Here is an 11037-nt window from a genome sequence, read left to right on the forward strand (position 1 = left end):
CCTTCCTTTTTTCTTTCTTCCTTCCTTCCTTCCTTCTTCTTCCTTCCTTCCTTCCTTCCTTCCTTCCTTTCTTTCTTTCTTTCTTTCTTTCTTTCTTCTTTCTTTTTCTTTCTTTCTTTTTCTTTCTTTCTTTCTTTCTTTCTTTTTTCTTTCTTTCTTTCTTTCTTTCTTTCTTTCTTTTGTTCTTTCATGTTTGAGTCCAGGTGAAATATAGCAGTCCAGACTTTTGGATGACAAACCAGACATCCTTGAAGGATGACTTGGTGGAATAAAGATATCAGGTCTAACTCCCTTTCTTTTACACGCACTCTTCAAGGTTGTGCCCCATCACTCCAATAACTACATTCCTAAGGTGACTACATCATTCCCAAGGCTGGGGTGATCTGGCAGTTTCTTGAAGTATTGGGGTCTCTACAGCTATTGGGGTTTCAAAAGTTCTGGACAACAGAGTGACAGAGTCAGCCCAACTGTACTTAGGGAGGTTTTTGAAAGCTATAAGGAAAATGAATGCTAAGAGAGAATTAGGTTGTGGGTAAGGAGACCATTCCTGTAGTCCAGAGGTGATCAGGACAAGAATGGGGATAATTCAGACCGATTTAAGAGATGTTTATAGCCCTAAAAGTGACAAAAATTGACAATTATTTAGATGGAGATGAGGGCAGTAAGAGGGAGGAATCAAAGATGAATTAATTTTCAAGTTTTGAACCAGGAAGCCTAGAAAGATTGGAAGAACATGAAACCCCCAGACATCATATTATAAATTATCCTGAAATCCAATATCCTTTCTCATACGTGGGACTCAGATCTGAGCTTGACAGGAAATGTTTTCTCATTCATTCGTTCGTTCGTTCGTCGTTTGTTCATTAATACAGTTTTCTCTTCCCAAGGTCACTTTTGTCCCAGGTGGAAAAATCAGGAGTAAATGGATGCCTCTTCGATGTTGGGCCTGGTGCTCTCTTCTACCACACTGGGTGATTTCAGTGCTGAATATCTTCCCAACTCTGCCTTCCTCTAGATGTCAAGAGTTAGAGAGAAGACTAACAGAACCTTGCTAAGGGCAATCCTTGGGTCCAAGCGCCCAAGGGGAGGAAAGAAAAAGCCAGACCACAGGAAACCTTTCAAAAGGATGCTTTAATGAAAGAGACCACCTACTGGCTCAGAGGAAGGTGGCTGCTTCTGGGGGGGCTGGGGGCCAGCAGTCTAGCAGTGTTTCTTAGTGTCCAGGTTCTTATGTTCTGGATTGTATGGGGCCTTAGAAAAGCAGATGGCAGCATTGCGGTCACAGTCGCAGATGAAGGCTTTACATTCATTATTTTTGCCTAAAGAGGGAAGACAGAAAAAGGTCTGAGCTAAGCATGAGGAACATCCCGGATTTATGCAATTGACTTTTATCATAGAATGTCACAGCTGGGAAGAATCTTAGAACAGGGGATGTTAGGGCTGGGAGGGGCCTTAGAACAGGGGATCTCAGGACTGGGAGGGGCCATAGAACATGGGGTATCAGGCCTGGGAGGGGTCTTAGAACAGGGGATATCAGGGCTGGGAGGGGGCTTAGAACAGGGGATATCAGGGCTGGGAGGGGCCTTAGAACAGGGGATCTCAGGACTGGGAGGGGCCATAGAACATGGGGTATCAGGCCTGGGAGGGGTCTTAGAACAGGGGATATCAGGGCTGGGAGGGGGCTTAGAACAGGGGATATCAGGGCTGGGAGGGGCCTTAGAACAGGGGATGTCAGGGCTGGGAGGGGCCTTAGAACAGGGGATATCAGGGCTGGGAGGGGGCTTAGAACAGGGGATATCAGGGCTGGGAGGGGGCTTAGAACAGGGGATATCAGGGCTGGGAGGGGGCTTAGAACAGGGGATATCAGGGCTAGAAGGGCCCTTATAACAGGGAATGTCAGGGCTGGAAGGGGCCTTAGAACAGGGGATGTCAGAGCTAGGAGGGACCTTAGAACAGGGAATGCCTGAATTTTCTAGGACACTAAATCAGGTGTCCTTTCCCCTTATGAGAGGCCTACTGGCCCTCAAGGACACAGTGAGGTCTGAGGTGCACATACTTGCGCAGGTGATCTCATTGTCAGAGCAGCTGTAGGAATAAATCTTAGTGTAGGGGTTATCCAGGAGGAACTTGCAGCTGTCCAGTTTCTTGGCAGCTGCATAGCATCGGTCATGTGTCTGACAGCATCTGAAGGGCAAGGATGACAATTAGTGCCAAGCCAGAAGCTTGCCCAGGTGCCGGGCCACAGGTGGCCACCTTTTCCAGGCCTTTGCCCCAGCCTCTAAGGCTGCAGGTTCTGCAGACTAACTTTCTCCCACCCCACCCATATTCTTCCTCTATTTTCTCTGCTGCTAAAAGCTGAGGACCCTTTGACTTCCTCCCTGTGCCCACCCAGGCCTCTGGCTCTCCAGCAGGCCATGTCATCACCCTCCCATCCTTTAAGCATGACGGTGGCCGCAGGACAGAGAAAAACAGTTTGAGAAGATGGCACTTCTTGGGGGCGGCAATGATCTACAGCTCAATCTTGTGGGGAAGACCACCCATGGGGAGCTTACAGTTGAAAGTCAAAAGGAAACTCAGTAAAGGCTCATCAGCTGAATGACTGGTTGATTGTTCTCCTTTTCCCTGTGGCCAACCTGGTAAAGAATCTTTTAGAATTTAGCTGGATCGATCCCATTATCTTGACTTTATATTTGAGCAACCTGAGGCTGCGGAAGATTTAAGTGACTTACCAGGATCTCACAGCTAGTAATTATCTAAGATGGGGTTTGAACATGGGTCTGCCTGACCCCAGCTCAGCCCTTTAGGCGCCTGAGCAAGCATTAAAAAACTACAAAATCTAGCGCTAGAAAGGATCCTAGGTCGGATTAGATTAGCCCATAACTCTGTTTACTGAATCCAGTTGGCTCCAAGGCCTGAGACCTGCCATCTTTCTTGACCCGGTTACTCACTGGTCAAGCTCGTCCACAGGGTTGCCGCTGCCTCCCAGACCACAGTAGCAACCATAATTGTTGTAGTCCTTCAGGGGGTCACTTTCGGGAATGACGCACTTGATCATATTTCGGAACTGCCATACTGCTCGGGGCCTTCCACCTTCGACAGTAGTGCCCACTGAAGAAGGGGAAAACACAGGTCGTGGTTGGTTAGCTTGCCAGGGATTGAGACCAAGATCACGGACTCAGTCTATAGGATCGTGAGATTTACAGCTGAAACGTCATTCCAGCAACCAACGCTAAAGAGTTTAGACTGAATACCCATAAATTTGTTTATTTAAAAAAAGCAATCTTAATAACTATTTTAACAGAATTAGTTTCCTCTGAAACCCTGTGTATTTTATTTTATACATTTAAAAACATGATTCTGACAAGGTTCAATGGGCCTCCCTAAATTGGGACTGGCCCATGGTCGCAACAGGTAGAGAAGCTTCTGGATTCAGGAGCATCCCACTTCTGACCACTAGGACTTACTAAGGTATGATTCACCTGCCCATAACACTTCTGTGCTTAAAAATAAAAAAAATAAAAAAACCACAAACTACCCTTCAGTGTCAACTTGTTGCCTCTCAGGTAAAAGTCCTCAACTGGATATTTAAAGACCACCACGATATTGTTATGCAGTCACATCCCACTCTCCACAACCCTGTTTGAGGTTTTCTTGGCAGAGATCCTGGCATGGTTGGCCCTTGCCTTTTCCAGCTCATTTTACAGATGAGGAAACTCAGATGAACAGGGCAAAGTGACTTGCCCAAGGTTACATAAATGTCTGGAGGCCAGGTTTGAATTCAGGAAGACGAACTACCTTCAGGCCCAGTGCTCTGTCCACTGTGCCACCTAGCTTCCCTACTACAATATAGCTCCTATCTACTGTTCCAATATTATTATTATTATTATTATTTTTGCTATGGCATTTGGGGTGAAGTGACTTGCCGGGGTCACATAGCTAGGAAATATTAAGTGTCTGAGATCAGATTTGAACTTAGGTCCTCCTGACTTCAGGGCTGGTGCTCTATCCACTGCACCACCTAGCTGCCCCCTAATATTATTTTAAAATTCAATTTTATTTTCAATTCCATATTCTCTCCTTCCACATTTCTTTTGTCCTAGGGAAAAAGAAAGAACAAAACAAAATTCTTTACAAATATGTATAGTCAAGCAGAACAAGTTCCCACATCAGCCATGTCTGCAAAATATGTATATATGTGTGTGTGTGTGTGTGTGTGTGTGTGTGTGTGTGTGTATATATATACCCACACCCCCACACACCTCCATACACCCCATATGCCTCAATCTCTTCCGAATCCATCAGTTCTCTATTTGGAAGTGGGTAGCCTATTTCATCCTGAGTCCTTCAGGAGTGTGATTGGCCATTATGTTAAGAGTTGTTTGCACATATGGGTCCTTTTGCTCTTTCTTTGATCTCTATAGGGTATATATGCCTAGTATAGCTAGGTCAAAAGGGATGCACAGTTTAATAATTTTTTAGGCAGAGTTCCAATTGCCTTCCAGAAGAACTAGAGCAGTTCACCATTATAACAATAATTCCATAATGTATCTCTTTTCCCATAGTCCTTCCGGCATTTGTAATTTTCCTTTTGTGTCAGCTTTGCCAATCAGAGAGGTACGAGGTAGAACCTCAAGAGTTATTTTAATTTCTGTTTTTCTAATTTTTAGTAAGAGAGCATTTTTTTCATATTGATAGCTTGGATTTCTTCCCCTTCAAACTGCATACTTATTCTTTTGACATGAGGTTTTTTTTTTTTATCAACTGGGGAATGATTCTTATTCTTATAATTATAAATTTGAATCGATCCTCTCTCTTAGGAACAAGACTTTTATCAGAGAAACTTGCTGCTAAAACTTTTTTCCTCCAATTCTCTGCCTTGTTTCTAATTTTAGCTATATTGATTTTGTTTCTGCAATACTTTTATGTAACCACAATTATGTATTTTACTTCCTGTATGCATTTTACTTCCAGAAGAGCTAGAGCAGTTCCTAGTTATACCAATAATTTCGTAATGTATCACTTTTCGCAGAGTCCCTCTGGCATTTGTAATTTTCCTTTTGTGTCAGCTTTGCCAATCAGAGGGGTATGAGGTAGAACCTCAAGAGTTATTTTAATTTCTGTTTTTCTAATTTCTAGTAAGTGAGAGCATTTTTTCCATATTGATAGCTTGGATTTCTTCCCCTTCAAACTGCCTACTTAATCTTTTTACATAAGTCTTATCAACTGAGGAATGATTCTTATTCTTATAATTATAAATTTGAATCAATTCCCTCTCTTAGAGACAGGACTTTTATCAGAGAAACTTGCTGCTAAAACTTTTTTCTCCAATTCTCTGCCTTGTTTCTAATTTTAGCTATATTGATTTTGTTTCTGTGATTATGTAATCACAATTATGTATTTTACTTCCTGGATGCATTTTAATTCCAGAAAGGCTAGAGCAATTCATAGTTATACCAATAATTTCATAATGTATCTCTTTTCACATAGTCCCTCCGGCATTTATAATTTTCCTTTTGTGTCAGTTTTGCCAATCAGAGGGGTATGAGGTAGAACCTCAAGAGTAGAACCTATTCATAAATCTGACATGAATCATTTCTTTCATGTTTCTTTAATTTCAGCTAACCATTAACATTTATTAAGTGTCGTTTATGTGGTAACATAGTACTAAGGGCTGGGGATGCAAAAACTATTAAAAAAAAAAAAAAAGAATTGTTGCCTCCAAGAAGCTTACAATCTAATAAGCGTTTATTGATTCAGAGACAGTTCATATAGTTCTTGTGTGAGCTTTAGCAAATATCTATAGTTACTTTAAATAGAATTTCTCTATCTCTTCCTGCTGGATTTTACTGGTATTATACAAATATGCCAGTTATTTGTGTGTATTTGTTTTATTTCCCGTAACTTCAATTGGTAACTCTCTTGGGTTCTCTGAAAAACATCATATTCTCTATAAAAAGCAATAATTTTGTTTCTTCATTTTAAAAAATGCTACATATAATACTGGCTTTTGGGTTTCCATAGATATGACTTATTTTAATTTCAGTATCTTTTTTTTAAAGAATGGGTGTTGTATATTGTCAGAAGTCTTTTTGCATTTATTGACATAATAATATGACTTTTGTTGCCTTTGTTAGGAGTATGGCCTATTACCTTTATGGTATTCTAATACTGAATATCTCTAATAATGAATATTCCTAATATTGAATCAGCCTTACATTTCCTGATATAAATCCAGCCTGCTCATGGTGTATAATATTTGTAGTTTCCTTGTTAAACGTTTATTTTTCATTAATGTCACTGTACTTTCCTTGTTAATTTTTATTTAAAATTTCCATATCAATATTCATTAGGAATATTCATTTCAATGTCAAGTGTGGTCAAGCGACCAGAGAGAAAACATCAGAGAGTATAGGAGGGAAAGTGATGTCCAATAAGGATAAAAAAAATTGGATTAGGATCATGTTGTAAAGGGTGTTAGTACCCAGAGGTATTTGCTTTATCCTAGAGGAAAGATCGACATTTAAGGAAAATTACTTTGGCAGAAATTTGTAACATACAAAATTTTTACAAACTAATGTTGGGAGCAGCAAAGCCATATCTTGGATAGATGGTTCACTAGATTGGAAGATGTGAATTCAAATGCTACCTCAGATGGTTACTCATTGTGTGATACTGGATAAGTCACTTAACCACTCTTTGCCTTAATTCACTGAAGAAGGAAATGGCAAACCACTCTAATATCTTTTCCAAGAATGCCCCCTGGACAGTATTGTTTACTAAAGTCCCATGGTCATTAAGAGTCCAAATGAAGGATAGAACAGCAACGTTCGCCAGCCACTGTGTGCTAAGCGCTGGTGAAACAAAGAAAAAAATGGCTTTTCTGGGTTCTAGAATGGGGTATCAGATGATGACTTTAGAGGAAGCACCAAAAACACAATATAATCCCGGTTTTGCTTCTCCTTTTTGGTCCTGACCTATGAATTTTACTAATGGCAATCAAGCTGTTCCTCCCTCATTCTTCTTGCTTCTTGGCCCATCACTCTCTCCTCCTGGGTACTCTCTTCTCTCTAGGTTTCCAGGCCCCCCAGATTCTCCTTCTACCTCTCTGACCGTGTCTTCTCTTCTTCCTTTGCTGAATTCTCCTCCAGACCACAACCACTGACCACTGACATCTCACAAGGTTTCCTGGTCTTCTCTTCTCCCTCTAATATGACTTGATGACTTCAGTAGCTGCTATGGATTTAATTACCATCTCTCTGCTGATGACTCTGCCTATCATGCTCAAAAGTCTCTGCTGACTTCCAATTTGGAATCTCCAAATGGCTTTAACACATCTTGGACTGCATGTGCAGTAGACATTTTAAATTAAATATGTCCTAAACTAAACCCCCATACTTCTTATCAGCTCAGTAGAGAGAGTTCTAGACTTAGAATCAGGAAGACCTGAGTTCAATCTGATCTTAGATATTTACTAACTGTATGTTCCTGGACAAATCACTTAACCTATTTGCCTCAGTTTCTTTATCTGTAAAATGGGAATAATTATTGCAAGGCTCAATTGAGATAACTGTAAAACAATTAACAGTACATATATATAATTATGCATATATAGTACACACACACATATATTATATATATGTATGTATGTATAATTAACATAGTAACATTATATATATGTGTGTGTGATTTCCCCTAAATGCTTCCCAGCTCCCAAACATTCGAATTATTGTTAAGGACACCACTATTCTCCCCATCCTCCAGGTTCCCAAACTAGAAGTTACTTTTGATTCCTGACTCTCTTTCCTCTTGTCCATCGGGGCTGTTGCCAAGGGTTTTGCAACATCTCTCAAGTAGACCCCCACTTTTCCCTCGACAACACTTCATCCTTTCACACCTGGACCAGTAACAGTCCCTCCCCACTCCAATCCACTCTTCATTCAGCTGCCCAGAGGGATTTTCCTAAAGTGCTGCTCTAATCATGTCCCAGCCCCTGCTTAATAAACACCAGTGGCTTCTTATGGCCTCCAGGATCAAATACAGAACACTGTTTGCATTTCCAGGCCCTTCTGAACCGGCCCATCTACCTCTTGGTCTTCTCACACCTCACCACCTCGCCTGCACTTTGTCCAGGAACACCAGCCTCCAGGCTGTTTTATGAATCAGACCTTCCAATCTTATGGCTCTGGGCGGTTTCGGGATCTGTTCCTCATGCCTAGAGCCTTCTTCCTCCTCATCTCCATGTTCTTCCATTAAGTCCCAACTAAGATCCCCTTTCCTAGAAGTCTTTCTCAATCCCTCTTAAATGGAATGACTTTTCCGTTAATTATTTCTCCTGGATACAACTTGTTTATTCCTATCTGCTTGTTGTTTCTCCATCTAATCGAGAACTCCTCGAAGCCAGAGTCTTTTGCTTTTTATGTCTCCCCAGCCCTCCCCAGTCTGTTTATTGACTGATTGACCTGTTCAGAAATTCCTGATATTAGCAGAACTGCTTGGGGGAGAGGGGGGTGTACTATGAGTTTAAGTGATTTACCCAGAATGACTTACACCTACGTTGACTTGCCTCTTAAGCCAGCTGGCCGGCCAATGCTACGCTGCCCCTCACGATTATTTAATTAGATAGAAGCATATTAATAGCTCCTATTTCTGTTGCCACTGGCCCTCACAATTATTTAATTAGATAGAAGCATATTGATAGCTCCTATTTCTATTGCACCACAGAGATTGCAAAGGTATCGTGGCTTTCCTCACAACTGTCTCGTGGAGCAGGTATTACAGATGTGAGTATCCACATTGTATACAAAGTTTATATGAAACATATATGAAGTTTATACAAAGTAATAGCTATATTGTAAGATGATCAGCTGTGAATATCTTAGCTCTTCTCAACAACACAGTGATGGAAGACAATCCCAAAGGACTCACGATGAAACTGGTGGAATCTGAATGCAGATTTGAAGCTGGACGGTTTTCACTTCCTTTGTTTTGAGAGGTGGTTTGGGTGTTGGGGGGGGGGTCTGTTTCCTTATACAACAGGATAAAATGGAAACAGTTTTTACATAGTTACACATGTAGAACTTATATCAAATTGCTTGCCTTCTCAGGGAGGGGGATGGGGACAAAGAGAGAGAATTTGGAACTCAAAGTTTTCAAAATGAAGGTTGAAAATTGTTTTTATATGAAGTTGGAGAAAAATGAAATGTTAAATAAATAGGTTTTTTTTTTTAAGAAAAAAAGACAGAAGAGAATATGGAAGGTCTGAAAGGTTATAGGACTTTCCTGTAGTCAAAAATGTTAAATGAATAATTTTTTTAAAAAAAGAAAAAGATCAGAAGAGGATAGGAAAGATCTGAAAGGTTATAGGACTTTCCTGTAGTCAAAAATGTTAAATGAATAATTTTTTAAAAAAAGAAAAAGATCAGAAGAGGATAGGAAAGATCTGAAAGGTTATAGGACTTTCCTGTAGTCAAAATTGTTAAATGAATATTTTTTTTTAATGAAAAAGGACAGAAGAGGACATTGAAGTTCTGAAAGATTATAGGACTTTCCTGTGGCCAGATAGTTTATAAGTGTCTAAAATAGGGTTTGAACTTGGGTTGAAGGATGATGATGATGATGATGATATTTAATAATTAGTACTTACTAAATAATGCATAAGCTTTATAAAGCACTTTACAAATATTATATGATTCTTAAAACTTCATGAAGTAGGTGCTATTACTATCATCCCCATTTTAGAGGTGAAAAAAAAGAAGCAGGCTGAGTGTTTTAATAGTGACTAAACTAGGGTCACACAGGAATATCTGAGGCAGAATTCAGATTCAGCTTTTTTTGCCTAGCCTCCAACATCATAACCACTAGGGCCTCCAAGCTGCCTGCCTCCATTTTACAACTAAGTCTGTCTCAGATCTAGGACTGGGAGGGATCCTAGAGACCATTGGATCCAACTCCATGATTTTATAGGGAGAAAATCAGAAGTTCACAAAGGGAGGGGAGAAGGTTATTCCTCGGTAAAGAAGCTAGATTGAACCTAGACTTGCCCATGTCCTTGGGATCATTGGGATCTGGAGCTGGAAGCTGTACAGGATAGTTCAGTAAATCTGGATCAGAGGCCCAAGTTCACATATAAGAGACCACTTTCTAACTGGATGACTCCCTTTCCTTTTCTGTTAAATGAGAGCGTTAGCTTCAAAACCTTCTAAGTCCTCTTCCAGGCCCAAGCATGAGCTAATTTGTCACAAACCAATACCAAGAGAGTCCTTCACATTCTGAACCCTTTTCCTGAGAGCCACAGGCTCTGTCCGTGTCCCCTTGAGCCATTCTGGCTTCAGACCCTCCCAGGGGCGCCCAGGGAGCTGATGCAATCAACACCTTACCTGCCAGGAGGACAGCCAGGAGGAGGAGATGCATCCTGTTCTCAGAGAAGGTGAACAAAAATAAAGACCGAGTTGTCCATGGAGCCCAGTTTTTATAGCTGTTTTGCGCCCCAGCGATAAGGGAGTAGTGTTTGTTCACTCCTCTGCCAGCGTCTTTGCTGGCCTTGACTGGTCCTTCTGGGAAATACTTAAGCTCCAGTCCAGGCCTGCCTTATTGAAAAAAAAAATACACATGCATTCAACTTTGATGGATCCTGATTCGTACCTCCAACCCAATTTCAGTCCTTTGCCCCTGTGAGCCAGGCAGGGCCGCTTGGGATATCAAGAGTTTATGGGACTTGTCCAGGATCCCACAGCACTGTTAGTTTTTCTGGCTCCAAGGACAAATACTAATCCCTAGGCTCCACTGCCTCTAGAATTAAATATAACAAAAAAAGAAAAAGAAAGCAAATTAAGATCTGCAGTTTTATATACAATCCTTCTTTTCTGTTCCATTATGCATATGGAGGTACCTATTTTATTTGGTATTTTTTCAAATGCAGAATAAAAGGTTTTAGTTAAAAGCAAAGAAAATGCCAATAAATTTGGCATTCGGGGGGACCTCCAAAATGTAATGCCAGAGAAACTGAGGCAGGAGAGAGATTAGAGAGTTTTTTAATAT

General features: G+C 40.8%; 1 protein-coding gene across 1 annotated transcript; it reads right to left on the reverse strand.

Annotated features, from left to right (window-relative positions):
* Positions 1 to 1112: 1112 nt before the first annotated feature.
* On the reverse strand, positions 1113 to 10488 carry PLA2G1B (phospholipase A2 group IB). The gene is made up of 4 exons (XM_051972933.1): positions 10377 to 10488; positions 2949 to 3108; positions 2057 to 2184; positions 1113 to 1319 (listed from the first exon to the last, which is right to left on the reverse strand). The coding sequence occupies exons 1-4, from the start codon at positions 10408 to 10410 to the stop codon at positions 1201 to 1203; spliced, it is 441 nt and encodes a 146-aa protein (XP_051828893.1). The 5' UTR covers positions 10411 to 10488; the 3' UTR covers positions 1113 to 1200.
* Positions 10489 to 11037: the final 549 nt, after the last annotated feature.

The sequence above is a fragment of the Antechinus flavipes genome, chromosome 1, assembly GCF_016432865.1.
Source record: "Antechinus flavipes isolate AdamAnt ecotype Samford, QLD, Australia chromosome 1, AdamAnt_v2, whole genome shotgun sequence".
NCBI lineage: Eukaryota > Metazoa > Chordata > Mammalia > Dasyuromorphia > Dasyuridae > Antechinus > Antechinus flavipes.